Genomic DNA, 27,352 nt, shown 5'->3' with positions numbered 1-27,352 from the left:
CAACATAATGCACATCTGTCATCGTAGTTTAGGATATTATTCAAACTGCAGCAATTATGAAATAAATGGAGTTCCCTGACCGGGAATCGAACCCGGGCCGCGGCGGTGAGAGCGCCGAATCCTAACCACTAGACCACCAGGGACTTGAACATAAAGTCCTTAAAGTCGTAGATTGGAATCTGATATCTTGCAGATCTGGTGTGTAGCGCAAAGCAGCTGCTAGTACGGTTCACTATCCACCTCCAGATTCTTCATTCCTGTCTTCACGGGTTGGACGAAATAGCAGGACTGCAATGTCATCCTGCACCTGCAATAAAACAAATAACGACATGTGATATACTTGTTGTCCTTTCTGGTTGACTTTCAGAAAAGATGGTGGTTATTTTAGTTTGTGTTTTTTGTTTTGCTGGGTTACATTATGTTGCGAAAGGTCGTCCACCCGCCAGCTGTATATTCTATGTTTGCCTAATGTGTGATTGCATTTCATCAGATGTCGCTTACTGTGGAGGGATCCACCATGAGCGGCAGCCTGCAGCGCCGGAAGAAGAGCAAGAGGAAGTGGAAGCGCCTGTGGTTCCTCCTCAAAGACAAGGTGCTCTACACCTTCACAGCCCGTGAGGTGAGGGGGCACAGAGTCTCCCGCACCAGCCCCAAAAAAACTCAACCACAGAGGCATTTATTCTTAACCTCCGCCTAACCATTTTCCTCTTTACATCCGGCCAATGCAGTACAGAACTACTTAACGCTCACGGCGCCACTGTTCAACTTTTCCTCTCAGGCAGAATACTTTTCATGTGACTAATGAAGGGATTCTCTGTGCTCTCTCTCTGTTTCTTTTAACGTCTGAGTGTTGCCCTGCTTTTGTTCTTCCTGAAGCATGAATTCTTGTTATTCGCATATTTTGCTGCTGACAGCAAGATTGGTGTTTTTGCCTAACAACGCCTGTGTTTGATGTCGTCACTCTTGTTTCATCAGGATAAAGTGGCTTCAGAGAGTCTACCTCTGCAGTGCTTCACGGTGAAGCTAACAGAGAGGCCAGAGGGAGAAGAAAGCAACGTGTTCCACCTCTACCACAAGAAAACCTTGTATTACACCTTCAGGGCTGACGATTCGCACACCGCACGCAGGTATATGATTGTGTTTTTTAATTGTGTACAGCAGCTTTAATGTCTATTAAAACACACATTCCCTGACTGGGAATCAATCCGGGGCTGCAGCAGTGAGAGCACCAAACCTAAACCACTAGACCACCAGAGACTTGCTCAGTGATGTCACAGAGGTCATGACGTCACAACCTTAGTTCCTAATCGTGAAAGCTCACACGAGTTCTTTCATAAATGGTGAAAGCCGTCATCTGGGACTAGATAAGTGACTAAATCAGTAGAGCGCCCCTTTAAGTGTTCCATGAAGCAAGCAAGCGTTTCTGGAAGAGCAGGAAGAGGACCTCCCCTCACCCAGGTGGCTTACGCTTGTTATTTGTACTGCTTGTTCAAGTCAAACACACATTTGACAATACGGCAGTTTACTGGAACTTCATCACAAAAATGTGCACACAAGTCCACTAACGTCAGTTGCAGTCGCTATTGTATGTACGCAATAGAAGTTATGCAGCTGACTGACAGGTTTGAAATGACTGCAGTGTTCAGTTTAAGTGAGCACATACTCACTTTCAACATAATGGACATCAACATTACTGCCTTCTGGCATACTATATATAGTGATTTGGATGTTATTCAAACAGCTGCTACTGTTAAACAAATGTAGTTTCATGACCGGGATTCAAACCCTGGCGGTGAGAGTGCCGATTCCTACCACTTGACCACTGGAAACTAAAATAGAGGTCGTGACCCCTGATAATACAAGCAGTAGTGTAATTTTGTCATCTCCTGAGACTCGATAGATAAGTGACCTGTGTCGTGTGAAATCAGTAGAGCGCCCCTTTAAGTGTTCCATGGAGCATTGTGTCAAGAGGTCTCATGTTGCTTGTGTTTCAGATGGGTCAACGCCATGGAGGAGGCGACTATTTTATAACACCCGCTCAAAAAAACAAACGCGCTCTGCTGTCTGCGACCGCCAGAACTCCTCTGTTGAACACAACACAAGCTACCTGCTGCTTCTGAACTCTGCCCGCCTTGCAGGTCATCACATGTGACCTGTGTGGAATATTATGTGACAATTGAATCACCAGATAGGGCTGCCACCCGACGGCAAAATGGCGGATGGAGGACGCTATGTTTGCGGAAAGGGAAAGTGGGAAGACCTCTTGTTGGAGAACGAAGGAACAGGAAATCTCCGCGTGTCGCAGTGCACCGGTCCAGCCGGGTTCACGGGAGCCTTATATAACTCCCTTCTTAGGAGCAGCGTCATCAAATGTTTCATCAAAAAGAACATTTCATTCCCACTGTTTCGTCTTTTTACACGAATCATCCTGAAAAAAAAAAAAATTAACTAACTGTAAGTTAACTCTTGCAACTGTATTCTGATGTCTTGTACCTGAGGTGCCACTGGATCGTTAAAACACACTGCAGGAGAACGTTCCTTTACATGTTTATATGAAACAGGTGACAGCCTTTCTTTTGTGCATAACATCGCAAACAAACATTGCTTTGTAGATGTAAAAAAATAAAATATTGCTGGTCACCATTTCAGATAATTGGTATTCTGAATATATATTGTGGTATAAACACTGCAGAAGTGAATTATAGGGTTTGTAAAGAAATGATGTCCCATGATGTTCTGGGTAAGAGGTCATTTTAATCATCCTTTAATGTGTGTACATTATATTGGTTTTGGAGTTTTATGCAATGTTTCTATTGTATTGAATCTGCTATGGACTGACCCTCGGCATGACTCGACGGTATTTCTAAGGATGAACACTTTCAAAGATACTTTGTATTTAAATCTATAGGTTTTTGAGAAGAAAAAAAAGAAACGTCATACATTTCTTAAGTGCCAATTGATTTATTCCAGTTGAATGCAGTGCAATTAGCAAATTGATGATGTGCCTGAAATTAAATTGTAGCCCTTTTTTTGTCTTTATATTATCAAAGTACTGTACTACTGTCATGTCGCCGGAAGAAACCTTGATAGCATTAGCTTTTTATCTACTTGCATATACTTTATATCTCCAGTGTTTCGAACAGTTCGATGACAGTCCAGGAACATAAGGAAATACTTTTGTGGCATTTCTATTACTGCTCTCGTCATGCAAATCTTACGTGGACTCAATGGAAATCCATCGTCACGCTACCTTCAAACTGCCAGTGTTACGAGTCATCACGTCACCATGTCTGGAGTTTCACTCTTCTTTACTGTTTAGCATAATCCGACATGCAGACAGATTCTCTGGAATAACCTCCTCAAAGGTTTTATCCTCTCCATCCGGACCTCGGCTGATCTTTTAACCGTCAAACTAAATTATTTCTAAAGCACATTATTTCTAAAGCGATCCATCAAGTACTGTTTGGCTTTTTCTACCTGTTTCTTAGTGTTATAATGGACTGTAACTCTTGCATATAGTGCAATGTAAATGTTTGTGTATATAGATACATATAGAAATAAACTCCTTTAAAACGTTTACTTCCCGTGCTTCCTGTTCCTACACATGGAGCTGTTTCTTTATTATACATTAAAAAACATCAACTAAGTGGACACGGTAACACGAACACCTGTACAATAATGCTCATTCCCATACAACAGCTCCCATACATCCCTTTTGATGTGCAGTGTTCCTTTTTTTTGACGAGAATAGGTCCAGTATTTTGTATTTACACGATTGCATTGAATCAATCAGTCTTTCTTTTCAACCCCTATGTCTTTATTTTATTAAACTATAAGACAAATGAGTATTAAAAATACTGCACACTCTAAATAGGCGTATACAGATGTTCCAACATGTGTCACAGTCTCAGCAGCTGTAATTATCAGCCTCACGAAAGCAGTAATTACGTGAAGGTTTGATGCTATAGTATTTCTTTGAAGAGGTGTTTGTGCAGTGATGCATTCTGGGACGGCGCCGAAATAAGTACATGCTGTACCTGTTTGTGTTCATTGTTCTTGACGTTGGCTCACAGTTTCAGTTCAATCTCTCTTTCATCCAGCAGAGGGCAGCAGTACTTCGTGCCATTTACTTTTGCATGACACTGTTTACCACCATTAATATACAATCTATCAACTTCAAGCATCGTTTGTGATTTGAAAACATGTTGAGCTTAAAACATAATTAGAACAGAAGAAGAAGAAGAAGAAGAAGAAGAAGAAGAAGAAGAAGAAGAAGAAGAAGAAGAAGAAGAAGAAGAAGAAGAAGAAGAAGAAGAAGAAGAAGAAGAAGAAGAAGAAGAATGGCATATCGAGGAGCAATACTGGTGTAGATTGTGTTTAAAGTTCAAACAGCTCTACGTCTTTATTAGACAGATGCAGTACAAAGTAGAAACGTTTCTGCTCATGACCTCAGAGCATGCAGAAATAGAACAGGGGCAAACTCAACTCTAAGCCTCTTACTTTGCAGGAAACGTGGGATTTCATTTTGGAAGTAGTTTGCAAGACTCTACTTCTGAACATTGTCCCTTTTTGGGGTCTTTTTTTCAGCAACGTTCTGAGGTCAGCAACTATATTTCCAAGGTCTATGATGCCTCCACTAAAAACAAGACATGCTGTATTTGTCTAACCATTTCTACGTCACGCTGGATCAGATTTCAACGAGATTGCATTCCATTTATTCTCATTACCCTGATTGCACTCTAATTTTAGGTCATGTCAAGGTGACATATTTGTGTTGCCCAGAGGGGTAACGCATCAGTATGCGGCCTTGCTGCTGATTTAATTTGCCCAAATATAAAACACACATTGCGTCCACTTCCACGAGACACCGAAATGAACAGTTCTCTTCTCCAGGCTTTCACTTCCCGGCTCCGAATTAAGTAATACGAGCAAACTCAGATAAGTGACTTAGTTATAGCAAGACTTCTACAACGCTGAAACAATCAAGTCTCATGCCGAGGGACCTCGACTAAGAAAGCAACGCTCGCATTGATATTTAAAGACAAAGAAATGGCACAAAACATTTGGGCCTATTTCTTTTTCAACATCTGCAATATGACCACGCAGCAGGCCCGATGGGAGGAAAAAGATGTGGCTTTAATTCATTGGCCAGTGTTTTGAACAAATTAAAAGCTGCTATTAATGACTGTCAATTCGGATATTAAGCACAGACGGATATGGAGCGGAGTGTTTGCTGAGATAACTGGATACGGAGGACAAAACCTAAAGATCATTTCCAATTCGATGAGTGAAGACGGAGCGAGTGCATGTCAAACAGAAAGAGAGAAAATAGGAAGATTGGGGTTGCTCTAGATACATGATCCCAAGAGTGTCAGTGACCCAATACTCACTCGAAGTTCCAAAAGCGAGAGAGAAGTGAGAAACCACGGAAAGTTGTTCTTTCCCTTCAAGCACCTGAAAGTTAAAGACACTTTGCTCCACTTCTCCCCTTGAGCATGAGCTCCATCACGTGGTCTCTCACTCATGTAGACATATTTCACAAAACCTTCCCCACTTGGTAGCCATGGGAATCAGAGATGCCCAAAACAATGAGGTAACCGCTTGCTTTCATGAATAGATGGCTTTCAATTTCAGTAGTGTCGGTATGATTGTGAAAAAAGCACCTCTTCAAAAATAGAAAAGGAACAACTTCTCCTTGTACACACTCGAAATGCACATGCTCTAAAAAAAGAGAATTATACTCTACGTAATCAGTAGGTAAAGCAAAGAGGGCATGAGATGTAAGTCCCGATATGACAGTGACGCTGTATGCAATGAATGTCAAAGGAGGCCTTCTTCCGAGGCTGAGCATGTCACCACTTAGACAACTATCTATGTTGTAATCTTAAAAAAAAATTCCCAATGCAATACTTTAAAGACACCTGACCAAACTTTGAGGTGAGGGTTTTCTTTTTTAAAGTCGAAGTTTGCCATTTGATCTTTGTTCTAATGTAAGGCTACAAGAGAATAAATGCTGAATACGTAAGACAACAGAGGACCAGTGTGAACGACCGCATAACGATAAGAAGCTGAGCACACTAATGGACACAGCAGGAAGCACCAAGGCCCTGCTGAACTCACAGCTTGGGGTGTTATCAGTATGTTTCAAAGCCGAGACAACACACAAACACTTGTAGATGCTTTTTTTTTTTTATCACCACTCAAAAGGAAAGTCACGTGTCTAAAAAGAGATGAGAGTAAGGTTATGCTGCGGTTGGAGAGATAAGCCACCCTCTAGCCAAACGTTAGAAGACATATGAACTTCTCTCTGCTTACAAACATGCAGGCATCAGCCTCGAAAACATTAAAAAACAGAGTACAGGAAAGAGGACGGGACTGCGAAAGGGAAGGAACTAAAAAACAGCTGATGAGAGAGGAGACACAAATGAGGACAGATGGAGAAAGTCTGAGTTAATCTGTGGCATGTCTCTCGATGGAAGGACTATTTCTCTTCTATTTTTCATCTTTAGAGATTGTTTTTTCATCCTACCCTCCCTCTGTCTGTTCCTCTCATTACTCATGTCTGGGTCTCCTGCCAGGTCGTATTCACAGGGAAAGTGTCCAGTCATGTAGTTTCACATGGTTTGCTCTTCGACGTGGAGCTGCCTGTGTTCTTACAGTGACATTACATAATCTGCATAGACTCTCCAACAATCAGGCTTTTCCCTTTTCAAAGTGAACTAACTCAAGCTGGAATTCTTAGAGAAGACAACTTTAAAGCTGACCCGGGTCATTCGGCCTTCTTGCTACCAGGTGATAGCAGCAAATGTATTTAATTTGTCAGATAACTTGTGACATCAGAAAGCAACACATCCTACAATTGTGATAGTGATGGATAAAGTCTTGCTTCCCATATTTGGTGAAGTTCCTGTTGAAGCAGAATGCTGGGGGGGGGGAAAAAACTATCAGGAGGAGTCATTAAAGTGTATATCCACAGGCAGCTTTATTTGATGGGAGTGGCGGGCAGGGGTCACTGAGCAAAAGTCTGTGATAGGTTTATTGGGTGGATTTCTTTTTTTATTTACAACTACTGGTGCAGCATGAGGTCATCGGTCAAGATAAGACAGTGACAGAATGGAAAAAGTCACACTTGGACTAGAAAACCTGACTAACGTTGTAAATCCTTGGAATTAGGGGATGTAATAGGCTACTACTCTTTGTCACAACCACAAATTATAGTTTTGAGTGATCTTGAAATTACTTAATTGTACTATATACTTTACTGAAAATGTTTGCTTAGTGTGCCAAAGCTCTGAGTGGTGGGAGATTCTGTTTGTAGACAAATCTATTGTTCTTCATTTGAGTTGTTGTCCAACACGCCTAATACTCATGGTGGTGATGACGTGATGAGTAATTCCATAGTCTTATAATCTCTGTCGGTATTCAACCCTGTCACCTATTACTGTCTTTGTTGTGCCCTTCTTTGGAGCTATAAATAGCTCTTTAGGAGTTGGGACAGACTGTCTAAATACTGGCCCATTCTCTCTTATAGTCATACAGTTTTGGTGGGTGGAGGCGGATGACTCAGCCCCACATGGCTCTCTCTGCTCCTCCTCATGTGGAGGTGATGTGGGCGGGACCAACATGAGAACCACAGTGGAATTCTTCCTGAACCTGTTTGTGTGTAATAGAGAGAGAGAGAGAGAGAGAGAGAGAGAGAGAGAGAGAGAGAGAGAGAGAGAGAGAGAGAGAGAGAGAGAGAGACCAGATCAGTTGTGTATTGAGCATACATATTGCATTTGTTTCCTGGTTCTCCTAAACAATCTGATATTTTTGGTTTTACATTTTGTGCAACTGCAGAGCAGTACATCCACTTCATTGGTCTGCATTTCAAACCTGATATGTAGCCACAATGCAAAGTTCAAGGCAATGGTTTTAGAGACTAAATTTATTTTGAAAAAGACCAATTTTCAATGTAAATGATCAGGTTTCCAATGTTGGTCCAGTCGTGCCGGGGAACTCTGCAGTGTTTAGAGCCTGAAATGTGAAAGTTCACAACATTTGAACACCAATCCTCCGGTCCACTTTCATGATTTCATGACTTGTGTCTGCACCACAGCACAGTCTTCACTTCTGTGAGTCATGGGTGTGCGCGTTTGTGAATTCACCTGGTGTTGACGTCACGTAAACCGCTCTCCACCGCGCGCTGCCGTGAGAGAGAGAGAGGGAGAGGGAGAGAGGGAGAGAGAGAGAGAGAGAGAGAGAGAGAGAGAGAGAGAGAGGACCTGAACACTTCCTTAACCACCATTGAAGATTTTGAAGTCGGTCCTCAGGGAGAACCGTGGTCCCCCCCCTCCAAAAAAAAAAACAAAAAAAAAAACGCGACAAAACTCGCGACAAAAGCGGACACTTTCCAGCTCAGCGGAAGAGGTAAGTCACCGTTTTCTCGAGAAGTAGTTCAGCTTCTGTGTGATTGCGGGTGGGATAGAAAAACAAGTAGTTGACAGTTGGGACGACAGCTCTTTAGCTTGCGGGTCACTCTGCGTGTCGGGAGTCGCGTGCGCGCTACGTGCGGATGTTTCGTGTCCCAGAGAAAGCAAAGCTCGGGAGGCATCATGAGAGCAAGTAACAGGCTCTTCTGTCGGGAATGAGAGCAGTTACTGTCGGAAGAATGGCCTCCTCTCCCGCCGCGTTACGCTTGTAAAGTTTGCGTAAGTAAAGCCGTGTTTCTGTGCATGTCGGGCCAGTGGGACATAAACTTAGCGAGACCCAACACGGCAGCTTGTTCGCTTCATACAGATCGTCTCGCGAGCTGTTGTGTCAGGATGAAGGGTCCTTTTCAGGGATGAAGCTCGAGCTAACTTTGGTCCAAAGCAAGAAAGGGGCTAAAACGGTGGCATTCATCAAGATACTCACGACCACCGTTGTGCACTGTGCACACATACCAAATAATACGACTAATAAAAAGAAAACAGTTAAATCAAGTCGTTATTACCCTTTTAAAAGTTTACCTGGTATTATATAACAGGGGACACACTCTTTATGCCTCTAATGTCCCTATTAGGATCCCGGTGTGTGAGAAACTATTGACAGTGACATCGAACCCACAGCTTCAGATTCACTGGACACAAAGTCACCAAATGTGGAGATAACCCAAATTTCTCCAAAATTGAGTTGACTTTATTTGCATTGAACTTCTTGGTATGGTTTCCTCACTGTGTTACTTCAACTGGAGCTGGTTTGCCTTGTTCAGCTGAGCCTCTTATGTAACAAGTCCCCATCATTGCACTCAGGTGTAGCAACTAGAAACTTTCATCACATAAACACTCGTATCATGATTGAGAAGAAGGCCTTACATGTAAAACACAAAGAGAACAACTATTTGTGGCAACAAATGCTGTTTGAATGGTAGCCTGCGTGCTTGTGGGGTGTAAACAACTCAGGCTTCTGAATCCACAGTAGCTAACATATTTGGCAGCTCCCCAGACACTCTAAACACATTATCCTATTTTGAAATATCCCTTCCGTCGCTTGCGAAAAAAGACTTGTGTCACAAACTACAACACAGTTCTGCCCTTGTGGCAAGACTCTGTATGCTGTGGCTATCTTCTGGAGGCGATGTCGCTTTGTGAGCAGGGGTAACACTATCTGCCTGCATCTGCTTGCAGTTACCGATGTGTCAATATTTGCTTGAGGCTTCGTGAGCTGCTTAGAGGACGTGGTTGAGACATCTGCTCCGGGAGGTGTTGCCCTTGCAGCCCGTCACTCGATAGTTTGATGTGCATATTAAAAGCATGCCTGGATAATGTAGACAATGTTTAGATTGGTATTGTGTGTGTCTGCGTGCGTGTGTGTGTGTGTGTGTGTGTGTGTGTGTGTGTGTGTGTGTGTGTGTGTGTGTGTACAAATCTTTGATCATTTATTTTACGACAGGTTGGCAGAGTTGGAAAGCTCTAATAGGTACAACAAATACAGTCAGAAACCATCAACTTATCACTTAGAGCTGGGTATCGATTTAGTATGATATATATATATATATATATATATATATATATATATATATATATATATATATATATATATATATATATATATATATATATATGTATATATATATATATATATATATATATATATATATATATATATATATATATATATATATATATATATATATATATATATATATATATATATATATATATATATGTATGCATGACAATACTCAAAAAATTGGTGTTTATTTCAAACTCAAGTGGAATTTTGTCATTAGTAAAGAACCTTGTCATATTAAACTATAAAACTATAAAAGGGTTTTGTTTAATGTGCCATAAAATATGAAAGCGTCAGTAGCTAATGCTGCAGCACTTTTGTTACAGTGTATGTGATTCTTTTAAAAAGAGCACCTGCTGTTATGCATAACTACACACTGAGGCAGCAGACACTCATAAAAACACAGCAGTTTGGCATGCATTTGGTAAATCAGCACTGGGAGATGATAGTTTGGCTCATTACTTGCCCTTGGCCTGTTGTAACTGTATCTCTCTGACACACACACACACACACACACACATACACACTTGACGAACTTGACATCATGCCGTCCTGCTCGGCTCTCCTCGCTCACATGCTATTTTGTCTGTCTTAACCAAGGCTTTGTGAACTGTGAGCGAGGCAGAAATGGACACCGCTCTTAATGCGTGTGGAGAGGACACACACACATGCACACGCAGACTTGCACACAGAGTCGCGGCCGGATTAATTCCATGCTGGTAGAGCAGGTTTGACAGTGTGCCAACAAGCTCAGTGATGGGAGGGAAACAGAAAAGGTGACACAGAAGTTTTTGTTCCTATACATTCAGTCTGAACAGCCAATCGGTGTTTATTAACAGCGTGTGTCTCGGTTTGGTCTTCAGTTTATTCAAGACAACTGAAATTATAACGCCATCACTGGAATGAGTTCATCTCAACAGCTATTCATCTGAGTCTGACCTTGAACCTGCAATGTCAGCTCTGGTCTCATTCTGCTTCAAATCTAGCTCACTTTTCTCTCCTGTCCTACATTGTCCTGGTCGCTGTGTTTGTGCACTGGGCCAGATAAATGGGGAGACTTGTTTTGCCTGTAGGTGTTGGTGTCTCTCCCGTCAACATCTGTAACATGTCTGTTGACATGACCTCTGTGAGTGAGTGTGTGTGGTTGGCAGGTGGGATGTTGGACCTTGGTTCGTGAAAGAAAGAAAGGCTTTGATTCAAGCCAGTCTCCACTGAAATTCATTAAAGGCTGCTTTGTTCAAGGTTATTAGTTTGTGGACGCGCACAAGTACACTTATGTGCTTTCGAGGCGGTGTTAATGCCATAATAATACATGCCACCGGGGCTCAGCGAAAGACTTGTGGATTAAAGCACATTTTGTGAGAATTATGTTGCTTTGTTTGAACGAATTCTTCGAAATCGTGAATGAATAAAAAAACAAAACATCCTAGTGATTGTTTGTGCTCAAGAAGTTACCCTCTCACATGGGGAACATTTATCTCATGTTATTACCTCCACCCAGATAGAAAACATTTGAAAATCTTTCAAATGTGCTTTCCAGTATTCCAGCAGATGTCCACAATCAACAGTGCTTTCACAGTTCAGAACAATCCTTCTCCGCGATCCCTGTTTGATTTTGTTTTTGTTTGAGCTATCATAAAGAGCACTTTCATGACGCAATATATGTTTAGTCACACAACTACACACCAGGTTATTAGTTTCAGGTGCGTTTTGTGGCCCGCTGACTCGGGTCATGCTTGTTCAGGTACATTTAAAATTATGTGGAGCGTGTTTGTTCAACTCTAATTTGCCAGGCAAGGCCACGCCTGACAGCTCCATCCAGCTCGGCTCTCTGGGCACACTCTCTTGAAGTAACTGGGGAAAAAAGGTTGCACATTGGGGAGGGTAAGGAAACCAAAGTTTCTGTGTGTGTTTTGGTCACGTGGGTTGCCAGGAAGGATGCTTCCTTCATATGTATCTGTATTTCCTGATGTGACTGTGTCAAACACTTCCCGGTTGTGCTTGACAGGACCACCGTCAGAACAGACTACCTGTGCCCTACATTTTCCATATTCTAGCTCCATTCAGCATCCTGTCAGGCAAGTTTTTATTGCTCAATGTCTTCCTCTGTTCCTGAAGCAGACTTCTCCTTTTTTTTTTTTTTTTTTTTACGAAGCTCTCTCACGGCTCTATTGCCCTCTTTCTTAGTAGACAAACACTGACTAACGTATCTGTAATTGAAAACATATGTGAAGATAATGAGGCAGTCAAGTCAAAATATATCAATGTACTGACTCAAAGGAGCCCGTTTGCTGCTCGTGTTGATGGTTTCTCAACATTTCTCATCCAATTGAGTTTAATTAACTCTACTGATGCACTGATTTCACAGTGGGCATATTGGCTTGTCATCAAAGGAAAAGCCCAGATGTTAGTAATAACCATAACGATGGCCTTTTTGTCTCGGTAAGCTGTGGCGGTGGGCCATCAACATCACACAGAGCCAGAACCCTGAAACCGAAGCGGCTAAATAATATACAGCCATTGTTTTTTTCTCATTAAGACTTGTGCTTTTCCATCTATGACATGTTCAATGATGCCGTCCATGAAAAAGGCCGAAAGGTATGGAGTCAGCACAATTTAAACCTAAGTAGACAGTCACAGTATAAAAAGGTGTCATTGAAAACATTGATAATGGTCGGATTTCCTTCAGGTGAGACGGTTTCACGGTCCACTTGGTGTGCTTTGCTGGCTCACTGCGAGATGACTTACTGTAACTGAGCCATCGTTATTGTTATTTCTCACACCTGTTTGTTTCCTCATATGACGAGTCAAAATGTCTGACGTGGAAAAGGAATGTGGCCACGAGTAGGTTTAAATGCCTTTTGTCCTGAATCCTGAATGTCTTCTCGAGTTACAAAAATAAAAACTCACACACACACACACACACGCGCTGTGTGTGTGTGTGTGTGTGTGTGTGTGTGTGTGTGTGTGTGTGTGTGTGTGTGTGTGTGTGTGTGTGTGTGTGTGTGTGTGTGTGTGTGTGTGTGTGTGTGTGTGTGTGTGTGTGTGTGTGTGTGTGTGTGTCTAAAACTGCTGAGCAGTCACTAAGTACATTTCTGTTGCCTCATACTCCAGCACACTGACGATGTTTATATCTTCACATGTGTCGGGACTGAAGCACTTTCGATATCAAGACTCACAATTTAAGGAGACATAATGTAATTGGACAAGTTACCGAATGAAGGAAATAATCCTGTTGGTGCTCTCTGTGTTTAATGGTACCTGTCTGTGTTCATTCCTACAAATTAAAGGTTAACATTCAAAAATATTTCTCAACCTGCTCGACCTGCTCGATCACGACTTCCACTAAATTACTTTTCCAGTAGCTCTGCGCATACCAAACCCTTGACTTGCTTGTTGTGCTTCCCTGAACATGACTTTGATGATGGTCTAGCTATTGTCACGCATCTCTTGTCTTCAGCATGCATGCAATGTAATGGAGTATTGGTTTCACGTCATTGTAACACACGGTTATGTTTCTCATTGTACAATAATTTACTTGTTTTATTAGCTACTTGCTAATATGTCATGTCAATGTCAATGTCAAAATCACATGATTAACTATTCAAGGAATCCGTTTTTTAATGTTGTCATTAAATGCTGATTCTGAAATATATTGCATATAGTTAGTTTATAGGTCACATAGTTCATATAACGTTCTCAGAGCTGATAAAACGATTGAGAGGGATTTTCTCAAGTTTTTGGAGAAAAAAGTCAAAGTGGCATTTAATGACATATTGAAGTTACTTCTGTCATTTCTCCTCATGGCCACTGGCCTGAGTACCAATTTTTTTCCCCTCCCTTTTGCTCTTCTACTCTACCCACCCCTAACCCAATTGGATGTGCTCATTTTTTCCGCTCTCTCTGGAGAAACAAGGCTCTCTTTTCTTTGTAGCGTGTGTATGTGTGGGTCTACATAAGAGCCTTTGTGTGTGTGTGTGTTAAGTGGAGAGGAAGTGGACTCTAAAAATGTGTGTATTTCACATCTGGCAAGCTGCATAACCTTTATTTTGGTGTGTCTCTGTCCATCTGTCTGTAAGCATGCGTGGGCTGTATTATTATGAGAGCTTGAATAGTCTCTCGGCCCTCCTGACCTCACTCAGAAACAGTTGCTTGTTTAGCAGGGTCGCTCAAAGACTACACATCAACTACAGACGTGTCTGTGTAATTAGCTAAGAGACAAAAACATTTTTTGTTGGTCCAGTTTTTCTTTGCTGACTTATGACAGCTGCAGAGATCCTGCTAGGTTGTCCATCTTGACCCCACTTAAACCTGGGCGGGGATTTGTGGTTTTGGAACAATACAGGGAGGTATACTTGGTGGCTCTGTGGTAAGCTGTCGCATCACAACACAAAGGTCCTTGGTTTGAATGAGCTGGCCGAAGGCCTTTTGTGTGGAGATGTTGGAGCATGGGACTGTGGAGGTTTGCTCCAAAGTCTTTGAATCAGAAAGTTGCCCGTTCATACGTTGATTTCATTTCCATTTGAAGATGTATGTTATATTTCTTCGCCGCAACCAGCAGTTACTGGAAAAAGTTACAATCAGTCACGAATAAAAATGTCTTGGCTACTGAGTAACCTCTCACATTTAGAGCAGTTAGGGGGCTTGGAGGCTTACTCAAAGCAAATGGCACCTCAGTGATGGATATTGACACGTCCAGTGTTAGTCATTTACTTCTCCATCCGGATTGTTCTGGCTTTTCTGGGAAATCAAGCCAGCAACTTGCAGATCACACGCAAGCCTCTGTTGGGCCCCAATGCCTCCTACACACCACATATCCTGAGTCAACTGGTATGTTCAGCTGCACATAATGTACAGGAGCACCTGAGATCTGTTCACTGCAGTCTCGTCTTGTACTGCAACGCAAGTCCACATAGCGATTTAAAAAAAAAACTGAAAAATTGAAAACGAGGTTTCCACTTTCAAAAATCTCTCCGCACAGAAAGAATTCTTCAGAACTTAATGCTTTCTCTCTCTTAAAAATCTACATTTAGAGTGTCACTCAGCTCAAAATAGCGTTGAGTCACGTCATCGAGTCTGAACATGAACACAAAACAAACTCACCCTTTTTGTGGATGATTATTATCAAAGCAGACACAGGGGGGCGGGGCTGCAGGTTATCCTGCCCAGGAGTTTGTGAGAAGAAGGCATGTTTCTGTGCATTTTACTGTACAGAATGGCCATTTCATAGAGAAGCTAAACACTATGTGTAGTAAAACGCACGTTTCACAGGCGTGCCATGTTGCTTTTATGACTATTAAAGCAAGATTATGTTTATGATGCAAGAGACTAAAGCCACAAAAGATCAAGTTAAGGAACTTAAAAGCTCACGAAAAGTGCAGTGTAGAGGAATTCTGTGGGATTTTGTTGCTGCTTTAGGATTTTGGATGCGGGCTGATACGCCCTGAAGCATATACTGTATGTGTGTGGTGTGAAACAACCTTGTTAACAGGAATGGGTCATTCAGAGATTGTGAACGCAGTTTCATGCAGAAAACATTAATTAACGCTTTGCACTGCTGTAAAGAGAGACTCTACCGTTGGCGGGAGAAGGTGCGCACCTGTCTGTACGAACATTTTGGAGATGTGAGCGATACATATGCCGATGGATTGAAGCCAGATTGTAGAAACGAAATGTGAGAGGCATCATAATAGGTATAATGATGCCTCTCAAATTTAATTTCTACAATCCTACACCTATTTAATTTGACTTCATATCACGTGTCACTTTGTACTCATATTCTCTTTTTCAAAAGCAGTCAAACCAGCGGTATTTTTTTCTGTGTGCTTCTTCTCAGCTGGGCCGGTTAAGAATGACTACGGTAGAACTTGTGTTCAAACCCCACAAGCAGCACTTTAAGAGGAAGGGTACGAAATACATGGAAACTAGAGCTTAACAAATCTGTCAGTGGAGCAATTCAGTTGGGATGAAGCAAACGGGTGGACACTATTGCAAGTTGTGGTTTCTGTTTGAATTTTTTTTTGCTTTTTGAAATTAGGTGGAGAATTTATGTGAAGTGAATACCTTTACAAAGGAGTTGAAATAGGTTATGTGTCTTTGTCAGCATATTATAGCCAATCCTGCATTTTTGGCTTGATGCTAGTCTAGATCTATTCAGAGCTAAATTGAGATCATTTGTGATGGAAAAACAAACCCTGCGGGTTGCAAAGATACTCTATTGCTTATCTTCTACCCTTTGTTTGTCTTTCCTCCCAAACGTGGAGACATGTGATCCTTTTTATTTTCTTCTTTTTTTTCTGGAAACTCCAAACTGTACACATGCGAGCAGAGTAAATGAATACGTTAGTTTCTTCTTGCCTGATTAATGGCAGGTAGTTTCCAAAGTGATGTATTGAGTTGAAACTTCCTCTGTGGTTTACATCTGAGTACACTTTTGGCCACAGGCTCTCTTCCTTCTTGTTTTTAGTGCAGAACTTAAGCAATCCAAATTCAAAATGAAAACGCGCGCCAAGTTATTTCAAGTCAATTTGACTGAAGTTGCCTACTATCGCAAATCACAAACTTGCCTCGAGGGGCTTTTCAATCTGTGCATACAACACCCTCTGTCCTGTATATTGTGTTTGTGTATTTGTGCGACGTTCTAATAGTGGGTCTCTTTCCTTGAAGGCTTAGGTGAGTAGTAGCCATGGCACCTTTCCTGCGCATCGCCTTCAATGCTTATGACGTGGGCGTTCTGCCTCCTCTGGCTGAACCTCCCATCTGCGCCATCAAGATGAAGGAGTCCGTCAACACAGGTATGTACAGATGTGTACACACACACACACACACACCAATAGGAGCTCCACAGTGAGCAGGGAGACCTGACGTCCAAAGTTAAATTGCTTTACCAGCCAAAATCTGCTGCTCTCACAAATCCACAAGCAAACTCTAGCAGCCACTGTGCACAGTTATTGCGCCGTTGCTGTGTCTTTACTGAGAGAGCAAAAGACAAACGTTTTATTCCTAACGATGATCCTGATCGTTTTTCACAGAGCGAGGAAAGACCTTGGTCCAGAGGAAGCCCACCATGTACCCAGCCTGGAAGTCCACTTTTGATGCTCACATCTATGAGGGACGAGTCATAGAAGTGGTCCTCATGCAGAGCGCAGAGGAGCCGTTGGCCAAAGCCACGGTTGGAGTGTCTGTACTGGCAGAGCGCTGTAAGAAGTCCAAGACCAGCGGCCGTACAGAGTTCTGGGTGGACCTGCTTCCCTCAGGGAAGGTCCAGATGGCAGTGCAGTTCTTCTTGGAGGACACTGATGCAGGTAAAACTGCTGCATTTTAAAGCCCTTGGAAAGCTAGTTTAAAATCTTTAGTATAGTTCTAACATTAGATATGGCAGACTGAATAAGTCTGTCAAAGTTTAGGTATATAATCTTTAAAAAATCCCAAAATCTAATCTGCTGTATCAGGATTATGTGGGTGTGGTTTATTTAGATTAAAGCGACCCAGCAATTTACGCAAGCATCTCCACAAGTGTCATCACATTTAGATTCAAATATTGCTAAATCCTGTTTGTAAATATGTTACAACACGCATCATATTTTTCTAAATGAGCCCAACCCAGTTGGAACTGGCCTCTAACTTGGGCAAGAAATTGCGTGGTCTTTAAGGACCCCATCACCATTGGTCACTTAAATCAATTTAACTGGTACAATGGTAAATACATTTTAAATTCTGTATGTATTTATACAATCGCTATTGTGGAATAATTTCTTTTTATTGTTTTACTATTTATTTATGTTACTTGTTTTTGTATTTACTGTGTACTGCTGCTTTAATACTGCAATTTCCCCACTGCATGACTAATAAAGGATTATATTTCTTTATCTCACTCATGAAGGCATCTCGAAATCACTCGTACAATTCAGCAACAGTAAAATTCAGTTCCCTGACCGGGAATCGAACCCGGGCCGCGGCGGTGAGAGCGCCGAATCCTAACCACTAGACCACCAGGGACTGTTGGCTGTCTGGCAAAATATAGTAGGGTACCCATCGCTCGTAGGAACAAAACACTGCCACTGTTCTTATTTTGAGAGTGAAGTCAACATGTTCTGGGCCAACTGCCTGCCTCAAAGTGCCAAGGGTTAACCTGCATGCTGACATGTGTCAAGTGAAGCTTGTCAGCTGACTACAGGTGTGGCCATATCACCAATGCACTATCACAGTCCTTCAAGGTCAATTACAGGGCTGTCAGTACTTTGAATATGTAGCAAACATACGGAGTACAGCAATAAATATGATGTATAAAGCACAGCACATGGAACAAGAAAGGTTAATTTTTTCTTGATACAGTTTAGAAATGTCTCAACGAGGACTACATACTGTTTATCAGGTCTATATTGGTATTTTAGATCTCAATGGTCCATTCTTTCAGGAATGAGGGGGAGGGCACATTCATTCATGGATATTTTGGCCCCTTTAAGATTTTTAATAACACTTCAAATGATCCCTTATTGGCTGCTTGAGTTCAAAATCACATAACTGACATTATCTCCTTTCAAAAACCTATTCTAGTTTCACTTCAGCTGTAAGATGCAGAAGTTAGATGGAGAAGTGCCGACCAGCAGTGTTGTAATCAGTTGCTAGCTCTCCGCCCCAGACAGGGGAACCCTGTCTATGGTTGTCTCTGCCGTCTGAAAACATGGGAGTGGGAAAAGAGTGAGATTTACAAGCTGTTTCTGTTCAGGGGGAGTTCCTGTGTGGGAAAAGCACAGTCAGGGTTCACTGTTCAGGCTTGGAGAGGGTCATGAGAGGGGTGTGCATCTGCCGTTATAAAAGGGCTTCATACTCCATCAGCTCCCTCCTACATACTCCACAGGTTTCCTGAAAAGCATCCCTGAGTATTTTTAGGCATGTGTGAACAGCCCTCTGTGCTGTGTCCCCTTCCCTCCCCCCTTCGTCTTGCCCTCTCGCTCACTCCTACTGTCTTGGCTCAGCTCACTGATGGACTGTACAAACGTGAATATCTGTCAATAGAGTGGCAGAAAGGAAATTAGTTCTCGTTATCCTCATCACTCTTCCCACTTTTCCTTGTCTATCTATTGTCTCTTTAAAGCTACTCCTTTTTTTAAATTGTCCCTAACCCCCCGCCCCCTCCCGAGCTCCCCCTGAGTTCTCTGCCCTCTTTGTTTACCTCTCTCACGCCTCTTTTGCTGTGCGTGGGTGACTTTTGACCCAACCCCGTTGACTTGCGTCAGTCGAAGCCGTTTATATAAGACAGCATCTTTCTTTTTCCCCTGCATTTAGCAGCGGTGACCGAGGACCCCTTCTATAGCTAGTAGGGAATTTGTACTAACCAAACCCTTGGCTGTCAGAGCTGATGACTAATTTATGATAATACACACTGAGACATCATTCAAGCATGTCAATAAAGCTCATCGGCTAGATTGTAAAAGATATGGGTGGTTAAATAATTGACGAGATGGCCTTTTTTTTTGTTTTTTTTCTAAATCATTAAACGTGTTTTGGGATAATACTGCACTTTTAAAGCTGTTTTAAAAAACAAATAAATTAAAGTTTGATTTGTAAATCCATCTCTCCCCTCAGCGATGTGTCAGCCATCAGTGAAGGGTTCTTGCGAGGATGGACTCACGACCCTCAACAGGAGGAGAGGAGCTTTCAAGCAGCCCAAAGTTCACTTCATCAAGAACCACGAGTTTACCGCCACCTTCTTCGGACAACCCACCTTCTGCTCTGTGTGCAGAGAGTTTGTCTGGTGAGATGCCACATCTGGCCCTGCTTACATGACAGCTGTCACTATTATGACATACAAATACTTATTTTACCTTGACCTTCAGCAATTTTGTTAATACCTGCTGCATTCCAGGTAGAGGCTATGGTAGTCATTTCCAACGCTACTGACGGTGCACAGCTTATCCAAAAGCAGACGTATTTCCTGTCTCCTTGTTTTTCTGCATTAATATTACACTTAACATTGTGTTTATATTAAGATGCCACTGGCACAGCTTTGATAGTTCCAGGCCGCTTAAGCTGTCACCTACTGTATATTCTCTGCGTACCAAATGAGACAAAAGCATTAGATATCCAATAAAAGAAGCCTAGCCCTGCACGGATGCTTCTCAAAAGACCAATTAGTGGCGGTTCTAGTTTCCTTAATGGAGCAGTGTGTGGGGGGGGTTGTAATGGTAGAAACAGCAGCAGGCTGCTCTTGTGAAAATGAGTCACTGTCTTGGGAAATCCCACAAAGCTGTCATGATGCCTTCCAACTATGTCAGCAGCACAAACCAAGCTCCTACTGTTACTATATCCCACTCAGAGGCAGGCGGAAAAAAATCTGATGTTTTTTTTTTTGTTTTATACATTTGTGTGACTCTTGGGCCAATAATCATCTGAGCATTTTTATATAAATATAAATGTAAATCTCATGATCAAACATGTGATAAATATTTTCCAGTTATGCTGTTAACAAATAAATGTGTTAGTCATTGCTGTGCCAACTCCAGTAACGGGAGTCTCATGCTTTTTGTTTTTGCACTTGCATAATGCTTAGGAGGAGAGTTTGCCGGGACTACAGATGTTTGGTAACTGTTGCATAAAGGAGTCGGTAAACGTGTGCTTTAGTGGTGCCAATTATCTACACGCTTTCTGCAGTACACCACTGTCATAACCACAGGCCTACTATTGAAAAACCATTCTGAATATATTGCTTTTGATGTCAGCAGCCATATTTCTCTTAGTAATGGCTGAGGCAAATCCTTTTTCTGCTTCATCACACCCATTACCAAGATTCAATTACATTCCTTTTCTCCCCATACAGGGGGCTCAACAAGCAAGGTTACAAGTGCAGACGTGAGTGTTTTCCCTAAATGCTGTTTGCATTCACATTTGATCCTTTTTGTATGCTTCACAGTTTACCAAATATGTATTCATTCATTTCACCCAGAATGCAATGCGGCAATCCACAAGAGATGCATCGATAAAATTATCGGCAGGTGCACTGGGACAGCAGCCAACAGTCGGGACACTGTGGTGAGCAAAGTTTATGTTCTCCAACATCAACGCAAAACCTCTCCTCAGATCTGACACTCTTTAATTTATATCAGTTATATACTTGTATTAAGTAGTCTATTAATCATTAATGTTGTTAATATGTATCGTCCTTCCTTAAAACATTGCAAACTGTTTTTCATGAGTCAACTAAATACAGATTCAAACAAAGTTTACAACCAACATCAGTGTATAGATTCAATAAGAATTGGCTGTGGAATTTAAATAATCTCAAAAGCAACTAAAACGGGCCATACATAATCCCGCATGTGCCTACTGTATGATCAGATAGCTGCTTCCTGTGGGTTTAATCGCTCTCTGCATGCTTGTAGTTCCAGAAGGAGCGCTTCAAGATTGATATGCCCCATCGCTTCAAGCACCATAACTATAAGAGCCCCACTTTCTGTGACCACTGTGGCAGTCTGCTCTGGGGTCTCTACAAGCAGGGTCTTAAATGTGAAGGTAAGGTCTTTCTCTTCTTTCTTAAATGATACGTCTGCCTGTCCCCTGCTTCCTTCCATGCCCATGACTTTTTTTTCCTCGTTCATTGTATCTCCACCTGACCAATGGATCGTTCGTACCTCTGTCCAGACTGTGGCATGAACGTACACGTTACCTGTCAGAAGAAAGTGGCCAATCTGTGTGGAATCAACCAGAAACTGCTGGCAGAGGCTCTGTCTCAAATCAGCCAGGTTTGTCACAAATTGTTCATTTTATTGTATTCGTTCATTTTATGCCAACAATAATAATACATTGTTTTACAAATCTAACATTGTTCTTGTACAATGTCAAGAATATTGTAGTAAACTTTTTTTTATCCCTAGAAATCAATCAAGAAGTCTAATGACTCCAATGCAGAAGATATTGGGATCTATCAAGACATCAATAGTGCAACAGTAGACCCTAGTGGTAAGATGGGTTCACTGTCATCCACAGTTGTTGTGATAAATCAAGTTTTGTCATTAAAGGGCCAAATAGCAATAGGAATGTTGATGATTTGTCTTTTTTTTAACTTTATTCACATCCTCAAATCATCATCCTTTGTTTGAGTTTGCATGCATCTTTGCATTCAGGTTTGCATATGTATTTACTCTGTGTGCAAATATGTAGTCGGACCAGACGGCAAGGCACGTGAGGGCTTGAGCCCAGCCACACCTACAGTTCCCCGGGTACACCTCAACATGAACCATCTGGTATTCCTCAAGGTGCTGGGGAAAGGCAGCTTTGGCAAGGTAGGCCCCAGGGTCCCCATCTTCAAATCCTTTCCTGAATTTAACATAAAATAATGATTGTGTCAACATAAAACCGTGTGTGTTAATATTATAATAAATTCAATAATGACCAGCTCAGCTGTAGTGTGTTTGTTTGTTGGATCAATACATCTACTCACTGCCTGTTCCACGACTTCCCTCACACCAACGTTAAAAGGTGGCTTTCAGATAAGAATAGAGCTTGGTTATGTCTCAATCACTACAGATGCATATAAATAAACCTCTTTGTTTTTGTTTTTTGTACTCCATGAAACTGGTGACATCACACTGATGAAGTACTCACTCTAAGTGGCTTTGACACCCCAGGTGCTGCTGGCAGAGCTGAAGGGGCAGGGCCAGTTCTTTGCTGTAAAGGTCCTGAAGAAGGATGTCGTTCTCATGGACGACGACGTGGAGTGCACCATGGTGGAGAAGAGAGTCCTGGCCCTCGCCTGGGAGAACCCTTTCCTCACACACCTCTACTCCACATTCCAGTCTAAAGTAAGCACACTGATACTGAACATCTACATCTGCTGGTAAAACCTACAAAAGCATGTTAATCCACATGGGCAGCAGCAACAATAGTCACAACTCCCAGTTGTTGATAAAGCTGACAATATTGTGTTGTTTGCACAGGAGCACCTCTTCTTTGTAATGGAGTACCTGAATGGAGGCGACTTGATGTTCCACATTCAAGACAAAGGGCGTTTCGATGTCAACAGAGCCACGTAAGTACACAGGGACGCCACTCAAAGAACCATGAGCGATACAGCGACTGTCGTTTTCCACATTGGAGGATCTGCAACTGGCTCTTGAACACAGTCACTCTGTGATTAATGATTGTTTCGGACATTGCAACCTTCAGATTCTACGCTGCCGAGATAATCGTGGGACTGCAGTTCCTCCACTCTAAAGGAATCATCTACAGGTAAGATCCCACAGCCATTCTGTGCTGATGTCTGCAGTCTCTATATTCAATGTTACTACAGCAGATGAGGCTGAAACCAAATATTTTTCTGATCTTTGACAACAGTACTCCAAACATAATATACTGTACTGGAGATGGTTGTACATTGTATGTGTCTCTTTTGTTGTCTTTCCTCAGAGACCTGAAGCTGGACAATGTGATGCTGAACAAAGACGGACACATCAAGATAGCAGACTTTGGCATGTGCAGAGAGTGTGTGTTTGGAGATGTCAGAGCCACCACATTTTGTGGTACACCAGACTATATCGCACCAGAGGTTAGATTCAAGACTGACGTCACATTTCACGCCACTACCTTTCCATCAAATTCTCTAAAAAATAATAATAATAATAATTTTAGCAGTTTTGTTTAGAATATATACATATAAACATGTATTGTTTACTGTCACCTTGTAATGCAGCCCTTCATTCACTCTGTCTGTAGCCCTACTAGACATCATTAGACGGCATGACGGTTTTACACATGTTCTTGTGTTCATTAGCAATGTTGGTGGACAACATTAGAGTGCTCCCATCTAAACGTGTGTGTCCTTGTGTGTGTCACTAGTGTCAAAAGGTTCTTTGTAAAACTGTCTCTCCTCTCAGATCCTGCTGGGACAGAAGTACACCTTCTCTGTGGACTGGTGGTCATTTGGCGTGCTGGTGTACGAGATGCTCATCGGTCAGTCGCCCTTCCAAGGCGATGATGAGGATGAGCTGTTTGAGTCCATCAGGTCGGACACCCCTCACTACCCTCGGTGGATCCCCAAGGAGGCCAAGAACCTCATTGAATTGGTACCTAACAGGATACATGTGTTATTACAGGCACACATTGTTCCACGTAGGCAAACAGTGTTTACATTATTCACCTTAATTGCTTTTCTCTCCATCATCATTCCAGTTGTTCGAGCGAGATCCCACTCGCAGGTTGGGCGTGGTGGGTGACGTCCGTGCCCATCCGTTCTTCAAAACCATCAACTGGCCAGCACTGGAGAAGAGACAAGTGGACCCTCCTTTTAAGCCCAAAGTGGTATGAGTCTATAAATATTTTCTTTTTCTTAACACAGCTATGGAGGGACCTGAAATGTGTGTAAAATATGATCGTATGAATCCAGGTTGCCGATTACCTCAGTGGGCGTTGTAAACAATATTCTAACTGAAATCCCTGACCTGCCACCCACAGAAATCCCCCAGTGACTGCAGCAACTTTGACCGAGAGTTCCTTAGCGAGAAGCCGAAGCTCTCCCACGTAGACAAGAACCTCATCGATTCCATGGACCAGGCGGTGTTCGCTGGCTTTTCCTTCGTCAATCCCAAATTGGAAAACATGATTAGCAAATGAAAAGAACTAAATGGTTCCTTTGGGAACACAGTCTTAGTCCTGGACTCAGAAATAGGCTCTAAGTTCAACTGGATGGATAACAAGAAGATGAAAAGATTTGGGCTTGACTATGAATTCTATAGTTCCTCTAAGAGGGGATGAGAGATAAGGCTCACGTCCAAAGCAAACAGCTCGTCTCAGCTGTCAAAACTGTATAAGTGTATAAAAACAGAATATAAAACTCCAGGGAATTAAGGGAGATTCTTATAATCAATACTGGAGGTGGGCAGGGGTTGGGGGGGGTGTCAATTATGCAATAATGTCTTTTCCTACCTTTCTGTCATTTTACCTCGTGATTACACCTTAAATCTCAACGGATCACCGAAAGTACTGTATTTGAATTCACAGGATTTAAATCCCTTTGAATTAAAATAATGTTATTGCAGAAACGAATAAGTTCCTCCATCACCTTTTGTTTGAAATGGAAGGTGCTCTAAGCACATGCCACAGTCTTCCGTAACCTGAAAAGTGTTAATCTGGTTTGAATTTGGTCAAGTATTTTAATGTACCCTTGGTTTTAAAAACCTTTTGCTGAACATCCAACTGAATGGTCGAGCAAACAATCGCTAGACACTTAATATTGATTTTCTGGGCTGGCATCACTTTTTGGACAGCAATATCATGGTACTTAACCTGTATATGTGTTGAAGGATGTGTAATGTTGTGTGGGAGGTATGGGCATTCCACTGTAAGCGTTTGGTCTTTAAAATGTGTTATGTTACTTAAATGTAGGGATTTCTAACATGAAATTAATAGTGCTGTATATGGAAAATGAATATGTACATTCCAATGAGCTGCCTGTGAGTTATGGGTGTCCTTTTTTTACTCATCTTTTACATCTGATTATAAATAAATATTGTAAACTCTTAAATCCATGTCAACCAGTGTCACTTGATTAGATTTTGTATTTAATTTACATGCGTTTGAGACATCGCACTGCTTCATTTATAGATGATCTTTCAAAACAAAGTCCTATTGTAAAGAAATTCCAGTCCTATTCAGTGCATCCCTGCTCTTGTGATGTGGTCCTCTGGTCACTGCAGGTTTCCAGCCATTGTTTACTAGATTTTTAAGGAGCCGACATTGGACACTGGCCTCACCTCTAGAAAAGGTTTAAATATCACGGGGATTGTGTCGGTACCGAAAAGAAAAAGACATGTCTGTCTTTGCTGACACCTAGCGGTCAGGTGATATAACTGCACCTCGTGTGGACGAAAGGCGAGGAGACATTCCTGCAGTGCGCACGGCTTATGACCTGTCCTCGTCCTCTGTCCCCAGCAGTCCCTGACTACTGCATGGTGTGGATAGTCAACAAATAACTAACAGGAGGCAAATAACTGCGACCTGCACTCAGCAATAAACCAAGTCCAGTTGTTGAGACGTTTTCCTTTATGCAAACGGAATCGTAGACCAATGCAGCATTGAAGTTGTCGACCCTTTAAAAAATCAAATGACCCAACAAACTCGAAACAATAATAATAGGAACAAATAGGGTTTTTTTTCCTGTTCCTTTACTGAACCTAATTTCCGTATCATAGTTGTCTATTCTTTTGTTTGAAAGCGTGTATTAAGAACATCGCTGCAGTTAAATACAATGAATTTAAGAGTAAATGCCAGCCTCCTTCTGATATATTCATGGCTCTCCGATTATTTCGGCTGATCACGATTCGATTGCTTTTCTGTAGCCCATATTTATTGTATAGCGACTGTTTTCATCTCAACGCGTGCATATTTTTTTCTCTCCTTTTGTTATAATAGGCATCCGGAGGGTTGGTCTGTTGTGAAGGGTTATCTGAGGCAGCATATATATATATATATATATATATATATATATATATATATATATATATATATATATATATATATATATATATATATATATATATATATATATATATATATATATATATATCCAAGTGAGCGGCAAAACCTGTTTCAGGCTCTTTCTGGCTTATAGAAACGCTTTCCAAAACGAGAAACCGGCTTATTTAATTGAGAAATCACATTGATAACACGACATGGATGGACTTTGAGCATCGCACTCACAATGATAGAAATATTTCCAGCAGTTTCTCCCGCCCCCTCTTCCAAAAAAAAAAACAGATTTGACAGCCTCGTGCAGCAGAAGTACCGTAACAGCAATGCCACATATATTGAATTCAGTCCAAATGACAGGGCGTTATTGTGATTGATTTAAAAAGCAATTGCCCATTCAGTCTTTTATTAGGAATTATGGGGCTATTATATTTACTTCAAATAAATATTACAGTGAATGAAAATTAAGCAACTCGAGGTCACCTTCAATAATACAACCTTTGTGACTTTATTAAATATCATTTCGATTGTTCGTGGCAAAAAACCCTCCACTTATCGAAAGTGGGTCGATTATAGGTGCAATTAATTCCAGCTCAAGCATTAACTAAGTGTTGATTCCGCTGGGAGATAAAACAAAACACCCATTTATTAAACGAGTGCACACAATAACCCTCGTGTCGTCGTCAAAAATAAAGCGGGCGGGAAAAGCCTTCTGCTTTGGTCTGTTCTTTTCTTTTGTGAGGCTTTTCACATTTCGGTGTTGAGTCTGACTGTGTGGTATTTTATTGTGTGCGTGAAGATGGAAGTCAGCGTGATGCAGCCGGGCTCAGAGGCATATAGGCGGCAGAACATGCGCAGT

General features: G+C 41.8%; 2 protein-coding genes and 2 non-coding genes across 6 annotated transcripts in view; 2 read left to right on the top strand and 2 right to left on the bottom strand.

The window, feature by feature from the left end:
* The window catches only part of fgd5a (FYVE, RhoGEF and PH domain containing 5a), a 31,177-nt gene extending 27,620 nt beyond the window's left edge, over window positions 1–3,557 (top strand). The window contains exons 19-21 of one of the 2 annotated variants that reach the window (XM_068594406.1): window positions 491–592; window positions 976–1,127; window positions 1,995–3,557. In XM_068594406.1, coding sequence (XP_068450507.1) covers window positions 491–592; window positions 976–1,127; window positions 1,995–2,031 — 291 coding nt within the window. In that variant the 3' untranslated portion in view covers window positions 2,032–3,557. Of the gene's footprint in view, window positions 1–490; window positions 620–975; window positions 1,128–1,994 lie in introns of both variants that reach the window. The other variant, XM_068594404.1, reaches the window with a different exon arrangement.
* Window positions 72–143, bottom strand: trnae-cuc (transfer RNA glutamic acid (anticodon CUC)). Its single transcript has one exon. It is a non-coding gene; the product is annotated as a tRNA-Glu (tRNA).
* A 4,715-nt stretch (window positions 3,558–8,272) lies between the features above and the next one.
* On the top strand, window positions 8,273–25,523 carry LOC137795960 (protein kinase C delta type-like). Of its 2 annotated transcripts, none has more exons than XM_068593564.1 (17): window positions 8,273–8,409; window positions 16,699–16,826; window positions 17,064–17,336; window positions 19,621–19,789; window positions 20,852–20,883; window positions 20,978–21,063; window positions 21,414–21,543; window positions 21,673–21,773; window positions 21,906–21,990; window positions 22,192–22,313; window positions 22,659–22,832; window positions 22,968–23,059; window positions 23,197–23,259; window positions 23,437–23,575; window positions 23,904–24,092; window positions 24,199–24,327; window positions 24,481–25,523. In XM_068593564.1, the coding sequence occupies exons 2-17, from the start codon at window positions 16,718–16,720 to the stop codon at window positions 24,637–24,639; spliced, it is 2,052 nt and encodes a 683-aa protein (XP_068449665.1). In that variant the 5' UTR covers window positions 8,273–8,409; window positions 16,699–16,717; the 3' UTR covers window positions 24,640–25,523. The 2 variants fall into 2 exon arrangements, with proteins under 2 accessions (XP_068449665.1, XP_068449666.1); XM_068593565.1 differs by having other exon boundaries at window positions 8,400–8,690.
* Window positions 17,959–18,030, bottom strand: trnae-cuc (transfer RNA glutamic acid (anticodon CUC)). The gene has a single exon. It is a non-coding gene; the product is annotated as a tRNA-Glu (tRNA).
* Window positions 25,524–27,352: the final 1,829 nt, after the last annotated feature.

Source organism: Clinocottus analis, unplaced genomic scaffold (assembly GCF_023055335.1).
Source record: "Clinocottus analis isolate CAN_PGR_092001 unplaced genomic scaffold, fCliAna1.0.p SCAF_3, whole genome shotgun sequence".
NCBI lineage: Eukaryota > Metazoa > Chordata > Actinopteri > Perciformes > Cottidae > Clinocottus > Clinocottus analis.
The sequence above is the reverse complement of the archived record's forward strand: the minus strand, read 5'-3'. Positions and strand labels throughout refer to the sequence as shown.